This window comes from Paroedura picta, chromosome 1 (genome assembly GCF_049243985.1).
Source record: "Paroedura picta isolate Pp20150507F chromosome 1, Ppicta_v3.0, whole genome shotgun sequence".
Lineage (NCBI taxonomy): Eukaryota > Metazoa > Chordata > Lepidosauria > Squamata > Gekkonidae > Paroedura > Paroedura picta.
This window is the reverse complement of record NC_135369.1, coordinates 172,339,173-172,361,140: the sequence shown is the minus strand read 5'-3', so window position 1 is coordinate 172,361,140 and position 21,968 is coordinate 172,339,173. Positions and strand designations below refer to the sequence as shown.

General features: G+C 43.1%; 1 protein-coding gene across 5 annotated transcripts in view; it reads right to left on the bottom strand.

Annotated features, from left to right (window-relative positions):
• The window catches only part of KLHL29 (kelch like family member 29), a 562,720-nt gene that overhangs the window by 362,883 nt on the left and 177,869 nt on the right, over positions 1-21,968 (bottom strand). For 4 of the 5 annotated variants that reach the window (XM_077311762.1, XM_077311771.1, XM_077311715.1 and 1 more), the window contains one exon: positions 20,777-21,100. In XM_077311762.1, coding sequence (XP_077167877.1) covers positions 20,777-21,049 — 273 coding nt within the window. In that variant the 5' untranslated portion in view covers positions 21,050-21,100. The remainder of the gene's footprint in view (positions 1-20,776; positions 21,101-21,968) is intronic. The other variant, XM_077311743.1, reaches the window with a different exon arrangement.

The window sequence follows — 21,968 nt, the reverse complement described above, 5'->3', positions numbered from 1 at the left end:
TTTAAGTAGACAAGAAAGAAATTTTCAAGCTAGCGATGGCAAAATTTTTATTCAAACAATAGAATGAGTTCCTAGGTATAAATCCTCGTTTTCGTATTTTACTTCCTCAGTGAACTTTTTTCTTAATTGTTTGTTTTTCCCATTGTTTTTTTTTCAAGGATACTAACAAAGTCTTCAACACACTACCTTATATTTTAAGCCATACAACTTGGGTCTATTAATATCAAAGGTCCATGAAGGTAAAGGCAAGAAATCTGGAAAAAGAAAAAAAAAACTACAAATGTATGATCATGCATTAACCATTTTAACAAGCAATGGATAATCTAGGTTTTCTCAACCAGGGTTTCATGATGACCCTGGAAGAGTTTCCTGAATGAGTTGGAGTTAATTAATTTATACAAATAAATAAATAAATAAATAAATAAATAAATAAATAAAGATTAGATAGATGATAGATAGATAGATAGATAGATAGATAGATAGATAGATAGATAGATAGATAGATAGATAGATAGATAGATGAGCTCTGTTTTGCAGGCCCAGCAGAAAGCCAAAAGCTCTAATGCAGGGGTAGTCAAACTGCGGCCCTCCAGATGTCCATGGACTACAATTCCCAGAAGCTCCTGCCATCATTCGCTGGCAGGGGGCTCCTGGGAATTGTAGTAAATGGACATCTGGAGGGCCGCAGTTTGACTACCCCTGCTCTAATGGATACAGAGCTTCTCTAAACCTGGTACAAAGTGACAGGCCAACTCCACCTGTCCTGGGTCTTTTGTCCTCAAGCTTGGAGTCAAGGGACCTCAAGAAGGGCAAGAAAACTACAAGGCTGAATGCAAAAGCCAATCAAAATTGGTGGACCTTCAATCACAAAGTTTTATCCATTTGACTCAATGCTCCTCAATTAACTCTTTTAACACCTGACAACCCTTAAGGTTGAATCTAGCTACCTGGTGGCTATTTCTGACTCAAGCAAACCCCAAGCCAACCCGGCCACAGCAGCTTCAGGAGTAACGCCACTGAACCAGCAGAACTTCACAAGTTTAATAATGGAAGAAATGCGGAATAACCTTTGGGATCAGCTGCACAACCATTTGCGGCATTTCTCCTATTGTCCTCCCTTGCATCCTTCTCACCTCCTGCTACACTTTCCTATGATTAAGCAGAGCTCTGATGGCAAGAAGCCAGAGGTAAAAATGCTGGCAACAGCAGAAGAAGGAATCCGAGTCCTCCTGTTGAATAACCTCTTCAGGTTGATAGGACTCAGGAGGCTTAATTATGGGAGGTGAAAAGAAATTAGGGGGAAATCACAGAACCCGTTACCTAGCAACTGCGAAAGCATCCCCCATTGGTTACAACAGGAAGAAGCCGGATTTATTTGGGTGGCTCCTTGGCAACCAGTCACATGATACCTTAAACCCCCTCCCCCCACAACCTTCCATAAAACTTCAAGCCTTGCTAGGTCATATGTTGCTTTTCTGATTATTATTAATACTTAACACGGGAGGGGGAGACTATAAACCCTATAAAGAATGAATGGTGGTACTAACAAGATTGGCAAAAGACCAGCCTTTTACAGGCTCAGCATAATTTTACTCTTTTGGCTGGCTGCCAGAATTAGAGGACAAAAGGGTAGAAAATAATTCTGCTGAGCTCTGGTGCATATGTACGCCACCACAGTACATCCATGGTCACCAAGACATCGCACCGGAGTTGTGGTTACCTGTGTGGCATGACTTGTATTTGTGTCTTGAGTGTGAAAACTAACACACACTGCCCTTTAGAGGTCAAAATTAGTGGTCCTGGAGGTGGTATTCTGAGAGAGAGATGCAGTGACAATCAAGTCATTTTTGTAATTTAATCGCATGTTTGCCTTCTTGTCCAAGTCAGTTATAACAATGGCTATGGGTCCACCATCATTCTACAAACTGAAGGCAAATGAAAAGGTCCTAGCATTCCTGTTGTACCTATACAAAGGATGGATATTGACAAACATGTGACAAAAGTGAGCATGATGGAATAGATCTTCAAGATTCTCCAGAGTTGAAGAAGAAAAAGAAGAGTTTGTTCTTATATGCCACTTTTATCTGAAGGAGTGTCAAAGTGGCTTACAGTCACCTTCCCTTTCCTCTCCCCACAACAGATACCCTGTGAGGGAGGTGAAGCTGAGAGAGCCCTGATATTACTGCTGGATCAGAACAGCTTTATCAGGGCTGGGGCGAGCCCAAGGTCACCCAGCTGGCTGCATGTGGGGGAGGAGCGGGGAATCAAACCCGGCTTGCCAGATTAGAAGTCCACGCTCCTAACCACTACGCCAAGCTGGATCCTCGCCCCAATGGAATTTGATAAATATTAACAACCACATGAACCTTTATTAGCAAATAATAAAAGAGAAGATACAATTAATATAAGCATTATATGCAATTTGTGGAGGTCAAGAATAAGCGAATATTAACTTTGCAATTTGATCTCTTGCAACCTTATGGCAGATTGTAAAAATATTTCTAAATTCTCCATCAAGGCAGAATTCTGTCTCTTTATTCAAATCAATACCTCAGTATCATAGGAATAGCTAGCTTTTCTGGTTAAAAGTGGAGATAAAAATCTGGTCCGAATACCTACATAAAATGGGCAATACAATAAAACATGTAAAACAGATTCGGTTTTGTCCACAGGGGCCAATTCTGTTAGTGTAAGGGATATTATGAAATATCCCAGTTAGCAATGCTGGAGGAAAATGTTTAACTTTGCTAACATAAAAGCTCTTCTCTGTTGTGGGTTTATTAAATGATAGAAATATGGGGCAGTTGCCAACCACTAACTATGCTCAGGGGATGCAACTGGAAGATGATGTCCATGCTGGCTTCCAAATGCAACCACTCATCATGCTTTATGGAGGCACGTGGTATGAGTTAGCATTCTTTGTTAATTGTTCCAATATCATTAATATGAAACATGTACACTGGGAGGGCATCCCTACAAGAGAACTGCTGGCTTCTCCAATTCTCCTTGACCATGGGACAATGAATACATGTTTGTTGACATCTATAATCTATAATGTATCATTTATAGATGGGGAAGAAATTATATTTCTTCCATTATAGATGGGGAAGAAATTGACGTAGTGACAGATTTTATTTTCCTGGGATCCAAGTTCACTTCAGATCGGAACTGTAGCAAAGAAATTAAAAGACACTTGATCCTGGGGAGGAAAGCTATGGCAAATCTAGACAGCATCCTAAAAAGCAGAGACGTCACCCTGCCAACAAAAGTGCGTCTAGTCAAAGCTATGGTCTTCCCAGTTGCAATGTATGGCTGTGAAAGTTGGACCATAAGGCATCCTTTAGCACTGGCTTCCCCAGATAGTGCAGTATTTAGCTATAGATTCCAAAATAACCGAAGTACTCAGAGAGATATTTTGCTTCCTGGCTGCACGTTATCCATTTCAAACACTTCCATCATGAAGAATGACAGCTGCATATAGAAAACTTAAAATGTAAGCACAAGGCACCAAATAAGCAGAAAAGTACAGCTGAATTTAATGGAGGAAATCCATGGGTACACAGAAAACACGTTGATTGTTTATTGAAAAAGAAATGTTAGATCGCAAAGAAATGGAAGTAGTGACAGATTTTATTTTCCTGGGCTCCAAGATCACTGCAGATAGGGACCAAAGCAAAGTAATTAAAAGGCGCTTCCTCCTGGGGAGGAATGTTATGGCAAATCTAGACAGCATCTTAAAAACCAGAGACATCACCCTGCCAACTAAAGTGTGTCTAGTCAAGGCTATGGTCTTCCCAGTTGCAATGTATGGCTGTGAAAGTTGGACCATAAGGAAGGCCGAGCGTCAAATAATTGAGGCTTTTGAACTCTGGTGCTGGGGAAGACTCTTGAGAGTCCCTTGGACTGCAATGTGAACAAACCGGTCAGTCCTAGAGGAGATCAGCCCTGACTGCTCCTTAGAAGGCCAGATCCTGAAGATGAAACTCAAATACTTTGGCCACCTCATGAGAAGGAAGGACTCCCTGGAGAAGAGCCTAATGCTGGGAGCGATTGAGGGCAAAAGAAGAAGGGGACAACAAAGAATGAGGTGGCTGGATGGAGTCACTGAAGCAGTCGGTGCGAACTTAAATGGACTCCGGGGAATGGTAGAGGACAGGAAGGTCTGGAGGATCATTTTCCATGGGGTCACAATGGGTTGGACATGACTTCGCACCTGACAACAACAACATATCCAATTCATAACGCTTTGCATTTGGTTAAGTCCTTCACTGCTTAAGGCTAGCCTAGTCTCTAAAGATGTTTGCTTACAACATTACACATGAAGTTGCCTTTTACTGAATCAGAGCAGCTAAGACTGGTTTTGATAGGCCACTGGTTTGCCTAGCAGAGGCTCTCCAGGGGTCCCAGGTGAAGGTCTTTCACAATGTCTCCTGAATGGCCCTTTTAACTGGAGCAAGATTTCAGTAGCACCTTAAAACCAAGATATCCATAGGGTAAGCTTTGGAGAGTCAAAGCTCCCTATCTGATTAAGGGAGATTTGACTCTTGAAAGCTTATATACCCTGGTCTTTAAGATGCTACTGGACTTGAATCTTACTCTTGCACTACAGACCAACACAGGTACCCACCTAAAACTACCTTTCAACCAAAGATGCCAAGAACTGAAGCTGGGATCTTCTGGATTCCAAACAGGTGCTCTACTTTGGTGACACAGTTTCTCCTCACAGCAGGAGGCCCTCAACATTGAGGTTTGAAAACTGTTCCCTCAAAAAGGTAATTATAGTAATCAAATCAACATTTATCCATGCAGAAATCCGTAGATCTAAATCTATAAGAAATATGATTTATAGAATCATAGAATAATAGAGTTGGAAGGGGCCATACAGGCCATCTAGTCCAACCCCCTGCTCAACACAGGATCAGCCTACAGCATCCAGGATAAGTATCTGTCCAGCTGCTGCTTGAAGACCGTCAGTGAGGGGCAGCTCACCACCACCTTAGGCATCCGATTCCACTGATGAACTATTCTATGACCTCCCCCCCCCCCCCCGATATCTAGCCAGTACAATTCTACACATAGTTTAAACCCATTACTGCAGGTCCTATCCTCTGCTGCCAACAGGAACCATTCACTGGCTTCCTTCAAGTGACAACCTTTCAAATACTTAAAGAGAGCAATCATGTCCCCTCTAAAGGGAAAGGTATCCCCTGTGCAAGCACTGAGTCATTTCTGACCCTTGGGGTGACACCCTCTAGCGTTTTCTTGGCAGGCTCAATAAAGGGTGGCCTTGCCATTCCCTTCCCCATTCATTACCGTTTACCCCCCAGCAAGCAAGCTGGGTACTCATTTTACCGACCTCGGAAGGATGGAAGGCTGTGTCAACCTTGAGCCGGCTGCTGGGATCGAACTCCCAACCTCATAGGCAGACAGCTTCAGACAGCATTTCTGCTGCTTACCACTTTGCGCCACAAGAGGCCTCCTCTTTTTCAGGCTGAAAATTCCCAAGTTCCTCAACTTTTCCTCATAGGGCTTGGTCTCTGGCCCCAGATAATTTTTGTTGCTTTCCTCTGCACCTTCTCAATTTTGTCCACGTCCTTTTTGAAGTGAGGTCTCCAGAACTGCACACAGTACATCAGGTGTGGTCTGACCAATGTAGCATACAGCAAGACTATGACATCTTGCAGTTTCAATTTGATGCCTCTGTTTATACAGCCCAAAACTGCATTTGCCTTTTTTTTACCCACCGTATCACCCTGTCTGCTCATATTTAGCTTACAGTCCACAATAACTGTAAGAAGTATATCTCCCATCTAGTATGCATACCTCTCATTTTTATAACCCAGATGTAGAACGCTACAATTCTTAATGAATTGCATATTGTTCTCATTTGCTCACTTTTCCACATTTGTTCAGATTTCGTTGACCACTCCATCTTCTGGGGCGTTCACTTCTCCTCCCAATTTGGTGTCATCCCCAAATTCAATTAGGAGTCCCCCTACCTCCTTGTCTAGATCCTTGATAAAAAATGTTGCAATGTACTGGATAGGGTTGGGCGCTTTGGCGCCCAAAGCAGCCATTCATGCACGAAGCAGACAGCACTGCGGCGCAGGGTGGTGGTGGTGCGGGTGCCGGTGCGCCAATGGGTACACAAGAAAAAGAAGAAGAAGAAGAGTTGGCTCTTATATGCCGCTTTTCTCTACTCAAAGGAGGCTCAAAGTGGCTTACAATTGCCTTCCCTTTCCTCTTCCCACAACAGACACCCTCTGAGATGAGTGAGGCTGAGAGAGCCCTGATATTACTGAAGAAGAAGAGTTGGTTCTTATATGCTGCTTTTCTCTACCCGAAGGAGGCTCAAAGTGGCTTACATTCGCCTTCCCTTTCCTCTCCCCACAACAGACACCCTGGGAGGGAAGTGAGGCTGAGGGAGCCTTGATATCACTGCTTGGTCAGCACCGTGGCGAGCCCAAGGTCACCCAGCTGGCTGCATGTGGGGGAGTGCAGAATTGAACCCGGCATGCCAGATTAGAAGTCTGCACTTCCTAACCAATACACCAAACTGGCTCTCTCACATACAGGCACATAGCTCTGTGTGTGTGCGCCCGCCAGTACTCCAGCGTCCCCCCTCCCCTCTCGCGCTGCGACGCTGGCTGCTTTGGGCGTGAATGGCTGCTTCAGATGCCGGAGCACCCACCCCTAGTACCAGACCCAGTCCTGAGCCCATGGCTCTCCGCTGCACACCTCCCTCCACTCTGATAAAATGCCATTGACAACCACTCTTTGAACCTCAAGAGCACAGGAAGGGAGAAGAAAAAGGGACTCCAGAAGAATATAAGACACAAGTAGACTCCAGCTTAAAAAGCCAGGGATGGCAGCGAAGGAAGTTGGGTTTTCTATTCAAAGCCACAGCAGAAGCGACAACAGCTAGACAATCTGCTAAGTGAAAAATCAATTGTGAAAGTAGGGAGAGAGAGTTCCACTTCAACACTTAACAGATGATACACTTCCTTATATTAGGGAAGTGTCACCACGCATTTAATAGTTGACTTGCTCTCTTCATTTTCAGTGCCACCCATGTTAGCCCTATGTCACAAAAGGCGACACGGGCTTGTATGTGGAGTACCAAGATTTCCGAGAAGAAGCCGCATCAGAAAGCCGTAGCCGCTGCTCTGTATGCTGGCTTATGAGGTTCTATTTAAGAAGGGAACTGCTTCATGAGTCTGTTGGGTTGCAGAACTGATCACGACGACATACCTGTGACCCTTGTTCATTCAGCAGCATGAAAGAAGTAGACCAGTGGTTCTCAACCTTCCTAACGCTGCGACCCTCTAATACAGTTCCTCATGTTGGGGTGACCCCTAACCATAAAATTATGCAAGTGTTCTTTCACAGAAATTAAACCGAAACATTGTTCATGATTGTATATAAATTGGTTTTTTTCCAGGGTTTCTCAGTTCAGCTCTGCCTCTTCTCCCACCATGCCGATTTCACTCTTTTCCGCTGCTCCAGACAAATGCTTTATCTTGATTTACTCTGCAAGGCTGTTGTGTAGGTGGTGCCCACCCCCGGCCAAGCTGCTAGCCCTGCCGCAACCCCTGTGAAAGGGTCATTCTACCCCCAAAGGGGTCCCGACCCCAAGGTTGAGAACCACTGAAGTAGAGTCCGAATTCTCTTTCCTCATGCCCAGATCAGTTTTCGTGGGACATCATATGGCCAAATATTAAAGTGCTCTCCTATTAGGACAGCATCTGCCCAGCATGGCTGCGGGGACAACCTGGCAAAAATGACAACCTGACAAACTGCGGGGAAAACCTGGCAAAAATAATACAAAGCAAAGGTGGGGGTGGAGAAACCGGTGGTCCGTGATTCACGTTCTAGACCCACAATTCTGTGTGCTGCAACGTGTGTGTTTTTAAACCTGCTCTATTTTTAAGGGATGTGTTTTAGCAGTCAGGAGCAGTCATTGATTCACAGTGACTGACCTACATAAAGACTGTCAATGTAAATGTTTAAATCATTTGGAGACTCTAAAAAAAAAAAAAAACCCTTCCAACTTTGTTAGCAAAAGGCCTTTCTTGCCATTAAATCAGGTCTGGAATGGACAAGACTGAGAAAGAATGCCAATTAGTGAAAGGGCAGAGAGCACCATGACTACCCCATCATATAGACATATCAATTATCTGCCAGTTCCTACATATTATTCTCTCACAGATTCCAGTGCTGGTGTTTTGGGAGTCCAAGGCAATGGGATCTCACGAGGCTCTTTCATTTCATCTTCCTAGACAGTGATAGCAATATTCAAAGGAGGAGAGACAAAAAACCCAAAACATTAATTCAGAATCTCGTCACAGAAACAGAAGTCTAAATTCCATTTTCCTTACAGATACTGAAAATGTAAGATTGAACTTAAATACACTGGCAAAAATCACTCTGAATGATTTACCATGCTTTGTTTCCTACAGAGCCCAGAAAACCATGCTAGAAGATCACCAAGGCATGAAAGTGTTGTTCTTCACATGGTTTCCATTTTTCAACTGGTAGTCTAGCAAAAAGAGCTGGCTGCTTCCTAGCATCTTGCTTCCTTTTCCTGTCTTCATCCCTTACAGAAGGTACCTGAATGTTTCCTCCCATGGGATAGGGAGCAGCTTCAAGGGAGCAGATAATCTAGATCAATGGTTCCCAATCTTTTCGGTATGGTGACCCACAAATACAAATTTACTTGGTATGGTGACCCATCCAGGACCAGCCTTTGGTGTGTTGTGGGCATTTATGTAAAAATAGTGTCACGCCTGCAGAATGGCAAAACGTGACATTATATGATTGGTCCATGGGGTCCACTTCTAGGTGCTCCTGAAGAGGCTGCCCCCATCAGCTCCATTATATCCAATGGAGAGTCTGTCCCATAGGATATAATGGAGTAGATGGGAGCATCCTCTTTGAGAACCTCCAGACGTGGACCCCTTGGACCAATCATTTTGACATTTGGAGGTAGTCAGGGAAGAACCTTCCAGAGTTATCCTGAAATTTTGGAGGCTATACCTCAACCCCCCCCCCCCCGGCCATGGGAAAGTTAGGAATGCCAAAATACCCATGATAATCTATGGCGCCATTGATTTTTATGGGTGCCGAAGCCAAGGTGGCTGAGTCCTTTGATAAATAAGTAAATTAATATCATTCCTGATTTTTTTGGGGGGTGTGTGTGTGAAGAATTTCAAGTGGCATGCTTTGTTGAATGAAATATTCTTTTATTTCTAGCATTGCCTACACACATGTCCACCTATTTGTTGCTCCATGAAATTTGCCATTTTAAAAACATTCTCTTCCCCGGGAACAAGGGAGAGGGAGGCGGGAGTGAGGGCGGGACACTGCAGATGACTTTAGTGCATTTGAGTCTCCATACCTTCCTTTTGCTGGTTGCCTGCTGGTTGCTCTCTGGTTGCTAGCACTTTTTAGGGTGGTGAATCGACTTTTGGGGATTCCCAGAGAAGTGCTTTCAAGTGGAGGATGTAGCGAGCAGTTTAACACCCAGATGCAAGATGTGGGCAATGTCATGTGGAGGGGCCAGAATATAGCGTCTTCATTAGGTAAGCATTAAGCTACATTTATGGTGTGCAGAAATGCCCTGTGTATTTGGCACCTGTGCCAAACTATGACCTTATCAATCATTTATTTCATGCAAGTCCTTTCTTGAAGGCAGTCAGTTATATGTTGCTTATTAAGAAAAAAAGGAGAAGAAATCAGAAGAAATGACAGGAAGGCATCACCCTGGGCGCAGAGCTGTGAGACTGCACGATCCAGAGTTAAGAAAAAAACCTCGCAGATCAGTTTCCTGGGTTCCGATGCTGAAGCTGTCAAAATAGGGAGGGGGACTCTAGTGCAAACCCCCCAGTCCTGCTATCCACTGCTTTTGGGACGACCCACACACGGCTTTCGGAGGACCCCAAAGGAGCTTCCTCATAGATTCGCCATCGTGCCCCACCCTCCTCATCACCCATCTAGTCTAACATTCCATTTTCTACATTGACCAACTAGATATGGTTGAGAAACCCATAATTGCCACACAAAGGGTGCAACGGCCCCCAAGCTAGTGCCATTCAATTTCCCTCTACTTCCAGTTAATACTGTAAAGTTGCTGAGCAGCTTTCCTCTATCCCCACACTGTTGCAGGGGAAAGTGGAAGGTAGGAATTTGAGATGTTGACAAGGAGGACAAGGAGAGAAAGAACGAGCAGGAGAGGCCATGATGGAGGGCTGTGACCCATTTTCAGAGGTTTCACAACTCACTTTTGGGCCCCAGTCTACAGGTAGGGAGACGCTGATCTCGATGGAGAAAATACCAAGAGGAATGATTGAAATTTAAAAGAGAGATCACCTCTGCTTTGCATCCATAAGGTCTCTGTTTCAATCCTTGACATCTCCATTTAAAAGCATGGAAGTAGGAGATGTGACAGACCTTTCCCTGAGACTCTGGAGAATCACTGCCAGTCTGTGCAGACAATACCAATCCTGTTGGGCCAAAGGTCTGATTCAGCTTCATGGGCGATTTCACGTTCGTGTGCTTTCTCTAGGAGAGGGGCTATGGCTCAGTGGCAGCACATTTGTTTGGCATGCAAAAGATCCCAGGTTTATACTTGAGGGACTGTTTACCTCCTTATGCCCCCCCCCCACAGAGCTCTTCGCTCTGCAGGTAGGAATCTGTTGATGATCCCAGGACCCCAGGAAGCACGCCTGGCCTCAACAAAGGCCACGGCCATTTTGGTGAATAGCTGTGGGCCCTGTCGGAGCTCTCTGAGTTCTGCAGGGCCTTCAAAATGGAGCTCTTCCACCAGGCATTTGTCTGAGGCTGGGTAGGAATCCCGGGGATTAAGATAGGGTTCCCCTCTCCCCTTAGGGTCTGGGCCAGTATTAGATTGGCCTGACTCGACAAGTCCCCAATGACAACATCCCAAACTCCATCACCAAGTTCCCAATGACAACATCCCAAACTCCATTTGGTCCACCCATGGGGCTTGTGTGGGATATAAATTAAATTGTACTTTGCCATTGCTTGGGTTGAGTTTTAGATTGTTTCTAATGGGTTTAATGGTGTGTGGGGGGGTTATTTTATTTTATGCATTGTATATTAAAAAGTTGTAAACCACTGCGAGCCGGTTTGGGAGCGGCGGTCATACAAACCCAATTATAAATAAATAAAAATATAAAAAAATTCTTGGACTCCCCAGTTAAAAGTATTGGGTGGGAGGTGATGCGAAAGATCTACACTTGCAACTCTGGAGAGCCATGGCCCATCTGAGTAGATAATGCTGACCTTGATGGACAAGGAGAGAAAGGACGATGGTCTGATCCAATATAAAGATGTCTTCACATACAGTTTACACAATTCACCCGAAAAACGGCTTATCCCAGTTACAGATCAGATGTGTTATGAGGGAAGGAAACCCTCTCCTTTATTTGGTGGGCCCCAGTTCTTTAGTTCATAAAGCTGGAACAAACCTAGATGCTTAAAAATGATCAGAAAGCACCGTTAGCAGCTGTGTGCATGTGTAGGTTGCAAAACTGGAACTCTGGGATGAAGAAAAACCTAAACCTTTTTAACAAATGCAATTCCCATTTCATAAGCAGGGGGGGAAAGATTTCTGGCTTCTCTGGAATCAGAAAAACACAGATGACAGCAGTACCTTTTATATGTAAAGGATTTCTTGTTTTATTTGAATCAACAGATAGATTAAAGTAAACTTTAAAGGGAAATTGAAGATACATGCCGGGAAGAAAATGGAAACGATTGTAAAGGACTCAAAGTAAATAGCTCCTGGCTAACACTCACTTTGACTGACTTACGGGGTACTCCAGACTCTTTTCCCTTCTGAAGTGAAAATGCGTTTTGATCCAAGTGCCAAGGACTGGAAACACCCCTTTGTATACCAAAATATGTTGCACGTGTGATCTTCTAAGTGTTTCATGATGTAAATTAGGGCTTGAAACTCCGAGGCTTTCATCTTCAAATGGGGCTGGGACTAGAGTCTGGCCAGACCTCTTAGTTCTTTCAAGGGATGATAAACACGTTGCAAGTCAATAAAACAAGCATTTGTATTGGCTGACTGTATAGATTAATTGGGACGTCAGTTCTTTCTAGAGTTAATCATCTGAACAAAGCTACCCCGAGCTGCAGGGGGAAATTTAATTTATCAAACACAGGCACACATTTACAAATGCTTTCGTTAATTTCATTTTTAACATGTGTTTTAAGCAGCTTTGCACGGCTTGGAAAAAAATAAATAAACCAGTGTCATCTACTATGACATAAACAGCTAAAACGCTACTTACATCTCCTAGCATGTACAGACACACAGAATTTGCAGAATTAGCTGGTTTGTGTCTATTGGGAGGATAATTCATAGGAACATAAGAAGAGCCCTGCTGGATCAGCCCAGTTTTCCACCTAGTCCAGCATCCTGTCTCACACAGTGGCCAACCAGTTCCTCTGGAGAGCCAATAACAAGGCATAGAGGCCAAGATCTGCCTGTGATGTTACCTCTGGGATTGAGAGATTTCATGCTTCCGAATGTGGAGGTTCCCCTCAGTTGCCATGACTAGTAGCCACTGATAGGCTATCTTCCATAAATTCCAGTTTTCTGGATGGAGAATAACTGTCAAAAATCTGAATTAATAATGTTGCTTGGCGTTAGCCTTTTAAAAATATCTTCTGCCTCTTGGATTTCTGTTTTGTCCTAAGGGCAGTATATAAATGTAATAAATAAATAAAAATATAAAAATATGACGTCTGAAAATGTTGCACATGTGGAGGATTTAACATATGAAAACTCACAGAATCATAGCATAATAGAGTTGGAAGGGTCCTCCTGGGTCATCTAGTCCAACCCCCTGCACTATTCAGGATACTCACAACTCTATTGCTCATCGACTGTAACTTGCCACCCCCTTGAGCCTTCACAGAATCATGAATGTAGATTCAAGTGGGTAGCCATGTTGGTCTTACGTATCACAACAAAGCTTGAGTCCAATGGCACCTTTAAGGCCAACTAGTTTTCGTGTGTGCAGCACACTTCCTCAGACAAGGTGTTGTGAGCCTGATAAATTATTCCAACATAGTTGGTATAGAGTGATGAATGCATGTACAGCCTGGCATCTATCACTTTGTAAGATCTGCCAATTCATTATCCTTGAATCAAAGTCTTTTACCTTATTTATTGTCTGTTTAAAATATCTATATCTCACCCCACTTTTGTGAATCAAGACCCTCCAGAAAAACACATGACAATTTCCTGGGAAAACTGCATGTGCAAGTTCAACTTTGAGATAATCTGATCTTCCAAGGTCAAGAAAAGCGAATGGATTAGCTTGGAGTATAGTTGTTGTTGTTAGGTGCGAAGTCGTGTCCGACCTATCGCGACCCCATGGACAATGATCCTCCAGGCCTTCCTGTCCTCTACCATTCCCCGGAGTCCATTTAAGCTTGCACCAACCGCTTCAGTGACTCCATCCAGCCACATCATTCTCTGTCGTCCCCTTCTTCTTTTGCCCTCAATCGCTCCCAGCATTAGGCTCTTCTCCAGGGAGTATAGAGGAGCCCACAAATGGCACTCCTCTGTAAACTACCTCGAGATTTTGCTTCACCCTTTCAGGAGTAGGAAAGTTGCATGGCAGGCTGTAGGTACTGGCTTCTGCTTTGAAGTGGGTGGAATTCAGGTACTTTCCATGGGATCAGAAGACTATGTGGGATGTAATTATCTAGGATGTGGTTATTCTGACTCTTCCTTTTAAGATGGGAAAATGTGAAGCATGGGGAGAATAGTTTTTTCTAGTGGTAGCCTCTTCTGATTCGGGTGGTAACTGTTAAGAGTGAAGGTTGACAGGTTGCTACGACAACTTCCAGTAACCACCCCTTTTCCACTGACTGGTGGAAGAAAAATTTGAAAATCGCCTCTGGTGTAATGTCCATTTTGGCTGAATGCAAGAAGGGACATCATGCCACTCTAGGAATTGCCAGAAACTCTATGGTTTTCCCCAGAAGTGACAGTATGCTGATAGGACACCCCCAATGTTTGTCCCCGCCCCCATTTCCAGTTGGGTGGCCACCCCTATGGTCAACAGCTATTTTTCTTCTTTCCATCCCCACGGAACTCCACAAAAACATTATTTTCCTGGCAAAAGTAGAAAGATACAAAAACAGGAAATGGAATAAAGAAACAGAAATTGCTTAGACTTCATGAAAAGACATGAAATTACCCCTAAAAACAAAATGAGACCAAATTCGAATCTCAGGTGTGCTGAATTAAATCAAGAAAGTTTTCCTTCTCAGAAAGGAACAGCAAAACTGTAGATCCGGATATTTGTCAAGAATTTCATACCAATCTGGGATAGTCCAAAAATCTAGCTTTTAAAAATAATATATTCAGATTTCTAAAACATTTCTCAGAGTTCCTCTTTCAGCAGTACAGTTTTGAATGCTGCAATGTGATCAGCAAATGAAGAAGCTATACAAAATTTTATGTGGGAATAGCAGGGAACAGGTGTTAGCATAATGACTTGAGAATTAAAATTAGAAAAGAAGGTTAAGGAGAGTACAGCAAAGGCAATATCCTCTTGAAAAGGCACATCTATCACCCCCAACCAGTTTCTTTCACAGGACGATTTCATTTTTGAAGAATCGCAGTTTTATAAATCCTTTCTTTCTTTCTCTTTCCAAACAAGGGCAGTTTACTATCACAGCTAAACCTCAAATGGACTCAAACATCTGGAGCAAAGTTAGATCAACAATAGCCAACAGATGGACGAAGCACAAAATATCCTGGAGCAAAAGGTCAAGACAAATGAAACCACTGTGCCGGATTCAGAACTTGTCTCTTAATCCTCCAGCCTAAACATATCCAAACAGCGACTACATAATGTCGTACTTTGGTGAATTACTATTTCAGCTTGGCTGTTAACAAATGGAAATAATTTCAAAATGCGGCAGTCATTTTTTAAAAAGATGTCCATGGCATAGACCTTAGCCAAAAATGTATTTCCCCCCCTGCACTATTGACAGGACTACATTACCGTGGGTGGTTAAACCAATGCGGTATGGAAATGCTGTAAAATTGCAAACTTGCCCTTGGCTTTCTTTAAATAACTTTATTGTCTCCCTTTCCTCTTTCTGCATCTGTTTTGTCTGGCTCATACAGTTATTAAAGAACGTTAGGAGGTGCATTTGGAGAGCCTTTCTGTTGCCACAAACACTTATAAAATTGTTTAATTTCCTTTTTATTATCCAGCATGCTTGCCTAGCCGTTTTTATAAACTAGAAAAGGGACAATAAAGAGCCACACACTAATTTTTAAAGTTTTGATTTACAGAAAGTTAAGGAAATCAGAAATCCTTTATACTCAAAAGAAAAAAAAACCTGGTAGCAAATGTCTTTCTATTTTAATGTCCCTTAGGGCGATTCCACACCGGTGTGTTGTGATGGAGCAGCATGCTCCACCACTTCTTGTGACCCCATGGGGGACACATTTTGGCAGTGGACCAGATCTGCTGCTTCCTGTGTCCCTGCGGGGGGTTGCAGCTGGGGCAGAAAGGTTCCACCCCACAGGGGGGGGGGCGGAGTTTTTATTTTTTTTTGCTGGAAGGTGGGATTGCGGGAAGAATGCAAGGGTGCCAGGTGGTGCACTTCACTGAGGATGACAAAACTGAATTATAAAAATAAAACTTGGGGGAGGGGGAAGAAACAATAGAAGTTTGTAGGATGTGAAATTTAAGTCCCAAGTTTCACGGTCTGAAGATGGTATGTCATCAGAGAGTGAAAGATGGGTTGTATCTATGGTCTCTGTATGTATATAAATTAGGGTGGTGCGCTTTGGCTCAGTTCGGCCGCCTCGGCGGTCACCAACGGCCACAGTAGCCAGGACCACAGTGCAGAGAGGAGGGGCGGTGATGCACCAGCTGGCAGCTGCATGTAAGCACAGAGCTCTGCGCCTGTGTGCAGCCGCCAGCTGGCTCCAACTCTCTGCACCACGGACCTACAGGTATTCTGCATGGAGCCAATTAAAACAGTTTAAAAAACAACCAGTTTAGACTGCATTATTATATTACAATTGTTGTTCTGCATTGAATATAGTCTGTTGAAAACTACTTTGCAATTCTGCATGAAACAATTCATAGCCCTGCCCCCTGTAGTTTTGCCAACTCCGCTTTGTTCTCTAATGCAGTCACTAATCTGCATAACGAAAGAGCTTCTCTGCATGGCTAACAGATCATCTCAGACAGGCAGGAGAGAAAGGAATCGGTGAAAAGCATCTTTCAGAAAAAAACGCTTAAAAGACGCTTAAAGCACCAAAGAGGCAGTTCATCATGCAGAGCAAAATCAGTTTTGCGGAGTAAATTAACTCTTCTGTGCAGATATCAGAAAAACAACCATGTATTTAGTGAGTTTTCATCAGCTTATCAATCATGCAGAAGAGGCTCTGTCCTCCTACGTGCTGCTTCGGGCCTCGGTGATTGCGGAGCTGGCTGAACCGAGCCGAAGCGCACAACCCTAGACTATCCATGCAAGCTTCTAGAATTATGGGCAAGGAGCTGAACAATTGCCCTCCCTTCAAGAACATATCTCTGTCAACTATGTGCATGCTGAAAAGGGTTGATTGAGCATCTTCCAGCTCTAAGAATGCCTCTAGGAATGAAAGAGATGAGCTCTGTGACTATATGGATGACTATACTATGCAACTGACTACTTAAATAGAAGTAATACACACACTTCTTCCATGTTATCTCATATATGGGATACAACATTCTTGCAGGATAAGAACACGAGAGAAGACATGTTAGATCAAACCGGTGGCTCACCCAGTCCAACAATCAGTGTAATGCAGTGGTCAAAAACCACGACAGGGGTTCAAATCTTTTATCAGCCATTAACTCACCTTGAGCCACGGTTTCATTTCAGTGTAATTTCTGCTGCAGGATTCACTTAAGCCAGGGGTAGTCAACCTGTGGCCCTCCAGATGTCCATGGACTACAATTCCCATGAGCCCCTGCCAGCAAATGCTGGCAGGGGCTCATGGGAATTGTAGTCCATGGACATCTGGAGGACCACAGATTGAATACCCCTGACTCAAGCCACTGAAGATGGAGGAAGGCTCCTTGGGCTACAGGAAAGCATCAAGCTTTGCTTAACAGAGTGGCTAAGACTAGGATACATCCATATGAGTTACACCCTATATCCTCCCCATCCCCACCGGGATGCATCCATTACTGGAGGTAGAAGTTGAAACAAGATCCCTTTTCTCAAGTTGTCCCACCACAAGGTGAATAAAGCACACACCTTATGGGAACTGGGACTTTGGCAGGCAAGTCACCTAGCTCATTGTAAGCCAAGAACCTTTTAATGGGCAGTAGTGATGTGGGCATAGTTTCTTTCTATGGCAGAGTGCTGACATGGCAGAATTCCTTTGTGACTAAGTACCCTGATTAATTGCTGAAAGGTCATAATTATTGATCCAGTGGCTAAGTACTGGGCAAGGCTCAGTGCCTCTCCGGAATTGCTGTCGTCTGTAAATGTGATGAGTAGCTAGATCTTTTGAGGAGCTACTGGCCAGAAACTCTGCGGGTTTTTCTTGGAATTTTGAAGTCATGGAAAAAAATTCCACTTTTCCCTCCAATTATGAGATAACTGGAAACCTATGCACTATTTATTTTCTTATCAAGTTTTAACAATATAAATAGCATCACGAATACCTTAACACATAAAATTGTACAATTTGGCATATTTATTGATTTAAAAGTATGAACCTCTCTGTTTTCTACAAGGAAGATTGCAAATATACCCAGTATCTCAAGGAAAGAGAAATCTGCAAACTGCTGCACCTTATGTTATCTTAGCACATGTATCTTAGAGGTATGGGGGGAAAAAACTTGAAAACAGGAAAAAAATTGTTATTTGGACAGAAACAATCTTGTGCAGTCATCATATGGCTAGCCGCATATTCGCATCTCAAGTTACATTTTATCACACTGAAAACACAGAACTAATCAATAGCAGATCATCACACCACACATTATGGCATATTGACTGTAGACAACATCAGTCACATTAAATATATGTTTAAAATATATTGCATATGCCTGCGGGAGACTCAGGACTGAATCATCAGCTTCCCCACTGGCAAAAAGGGGAATCCCGCGGGGACCAAAGTGACATAAGACAATAGCTACAGTGAAGGAGGATCTACAACAGGGGTCCCCAGTCTTCTTTGAGCCTCAGACCACCTTTGGAATTCTGATACAGGATGGTGAGTGCAGAAATAAGAGCCAACCACAAAACAGCTGCTACGGCAGGAAAAGCCGGCCACAGTATGCCAGGGACTGAGATTATGCACACTCTAATAGTAACTCTCCCGAATTTCAGGCAGATGCTCTCTTTATAGCATGCCATTTAAAACGAACATATTGTGTAAAAGTATTTTCTTGCATACACACAGCTTACCTTCAGGCATGCTGCGGCGATCCAGGGGCTGGGGTTGCAGCTGTTGCTGAAGGATTTTTTTAAAAACCTGCATAGCTCATTAGATCTCCGGGAGTCAGTCAGAAACCCTGCTAAGCAAAAGCCCCGCTTGGCTCTGCCTGCTTTCTAAAAAAAATTGTTGGGCACCAGGAAAGGTTGTGCCAGGCACCATAGAGCATCACATTGGGGATCCCTGATCTAAAGAGATCAAGAGCAGTTGGTTTTTATATCCCACTTTTCACTGCCCAGTGGAGTCTCAAAGCAGCTTACAATCACCTTCCCTTCTTCTCCCCACAACAGATACTCTATGAGGTAGGTGGGACTGAGAGAGCTCTGACAAGACTGCTCTGTGAGAACAGAATTATCAGGGCTGTGACTAGCCCAAGGTCACCCAGCTGGTTGCATGTGGAGGAGTGGGGAATCAAACTTGGCTCGCCAGCTTAGAATTTGCAGACATGTTGTCCGACAAAAGCACAGAAATAACTTCTGTTGTGGCCAGATTTGCTTGGAGAGCAATCAAAACAAGGAAGAGCTGGGTGGATTCGGAGCAACTTAGGTAGAGATAGTCTCAATTGCTTGAGATAATGCTTGTGAGTTTTAAAACCAGAATGATTCTTATAGCTGGAATGTTTTTATCTTTTATGATATATAAGTTATCAATGATTCGTCTATCTTGTTAATGCCAGATGTTTTTATGTACCTTGTAATTTGACTACTGGTCTAGTACCGTAATAATAAAGACTTGACTGGCTTAGAATTCACCACTCTTAATCACTGCACCATGCTGGCTCTCAAGCTGAAAAGTGGTAGGATCTAGGCCACAGGAACTATCATTATGGAATGCTGTAGTATAGGTTATCTTACATAAAAATCTGCATACTATACATTGTGAGTGAATACAACCTTATCTTGCCCTGACCAAGATGGCTCATGCTAGCTTGTTCTTGTTAAATCTCGGAAGCTAAGCAAGGTCGGTCCTGGTTAGTACTTGGATGGGAAACCAACAAGAAAGTGTAGGGTCATTATCCTACTGGGCATTGACAAATCACCTCTGCTCATTTCTTGGCTAGAAAATCCCATAGGATCCCTACAATTTTACCACAACTTGATGGCACTTTTAATCACCATAACCTTGTCTTTATAAGCATTTCATGTATACCAAAAGAGAATTATTCTGCAGTGCTCTCCAAAGGTTACAATTTTTCCACTGGAAAAATGAAAGATAAAATTCCTTAGAATCTCCCCCTCCCCCAGACTATTCCTAGACCAGACAGACTGTAGTCAACATGGAGGGTGAGGGAAAGACATACCATAATGGATGGACGATGGCAACAATTATCATTTATACTGAATGAAAGGGCAAACGAAAGGAGGGGAGCCCAACGACTGAGATAGTGTAAATGTGACAACATCAGAACTGGATGTGGCAGTACCATTCAATACAGAAAAAAAGAAGAAGAGATAGCAGTTGAAGACACTTGAAAGACTGAGAAATGAAGAAGAAGAAGAAGAAGAAGAAGAAGAAGAGTTGGTTCTTATATGCCGCTTTTCCCTACCCGAAGGAGGCTCAAAGCGGCTTACAGTCGCCTTCCCTTTCCTCTCCCCACAACAGACACCCTGTGGGGTGGGTGAGGCTGAGAGAGCCCTGATATCACTGCTCGGTCAGAACAGTTTTATCAGTGCCGTGGCGAGCCCAAGGTCACCCAGCTGGTTGCATGTGGGGGAGTGCAGAATCAAACCCGGCATGCCAGATTAGAAGTCCGCACTCCTAACCACTACACCAAACTGGCTCTGACAATGACAGAAATTAGTTAAAGTTTATGGGTAAGAAGCTTAGTTATGGTTGGGAGGCAGTATTAGCAACTCAAGCTCAAACGGTTGTATCAGTTTCTCAAAGTATTCAAAACCTTCATCGGATCCACTGACCATCATTCCTACAGCTTAAGCCATTCTGCGACACAAAAATACCCCTATTCCCAAGCATGCAAAAATAACACGGATGTGGCAGTTGTGACATTCTCAAGATGCTTTTGATCCAGAAGCACCAAGATGGGTGTTATCTGTCATACAAACTTAGACGTACACAACCAAGCTTATTTAGCGTGATTTTTTAAAGTAATTCTTGTTGGAAGCATGATGTGGTGAGATTAAAGAATCCCTGCCAGCATCTATGCGGTTTATCCCAACTAAAAAAAATCAAGTAAGAACATGATCTAAAAAAGGAAGGTGGCACTGCTCCTTTGGAGCCTTTCCTTAGTTTACAGAAGACACAAAATCTTACTTTGTTTCTTACTTTGGTTGTTGAAGCTGCCGAAGAGTTGGCCACAAGGGTAGTTATCACATCATTGTTGACAGTGGTACAAGCAACTGTGGCTGGAGCATGTAGCCGTGAGGGCACAATCGGCACAGGGAGAAGCCCTGGTCTATTGTTGCTATTGCTGTTGACTGTGCTGTTACAGTTACTGCTGTTCACATGGTTCCCGTTGGCGTTCCATTCCCGGCGGTCCCATCCTATGCGATAATCTCTTTCAAACCGGCTGTGGTGCCGTGACATCTCGGCCAAAGGCAGCTTCCACCTTTTCTCAGAGGGAATCTCAGAGTTCGCCTGTCGACAAGAAAACAAGAAGCAAAGGGGGTGTTGTTTAGTCCATCTCTCTACCTTCCCTCATAAAAAAAGGCCATTTGGATCTTTTATTTGCCTTTGAGGAACTGAAAAATAATTTTGTTCTTTAGCTCCCTTCAAAAATTGCATTTCAAGAAGCCCGTAATCCAAGAGACTGAGAAGAAAGAAGGAATCAGTGATGGAAAGAAAAGCCTCTTAGATTCCCAAGAAGATACCTCAAATTGCCCCATAAGATACTAAATAATAGCTTCAGTGGTTGTAAACATCAGGCCTGAAGTAATCTACCATGTGAATTCTCAATGAGAGATATATTTCTAATAGCCTCCTAACAATACTCTGGGTCTTGAACCGCAGCAAACGTGCTGACACTGTGTTTTGGGTGAGGACTCCGTAGAAGATAAGCCCAGAGTTCACTACAATAATTAATTTGCTTTACTCACAACTCAAGTAATACACAAAAGTAAAATGGGAAAATAACATGTCTTTTTCATTAGGAATGAACTACAACAGCAGAGCAATAATCTGGGTTTAATTATTTTAAATAGCTATATTTAACATTAAACATTAAATTTTATGACAAATATTTGTTTGGGCCTGTTTACCATTTGTTTTCCAGCAATCACAGGCAGGCCAACTTTTGAAGGATTAAAAAAATGTTTTTGGTCAATTATATTTTGTTTTCAAGGCAATTATTTTCCATTTCAGTAACAATGTTGCTCAATTATTTAGAGCATCGTTTTAAATGCCATCTGATGATTTTTAAATTTGTATACAAAGATTTTTAAATTATATAAAATTATAAATTACATTTTTAAAATATATATTTTTTAAAGTATGAAAAATAAAGCTT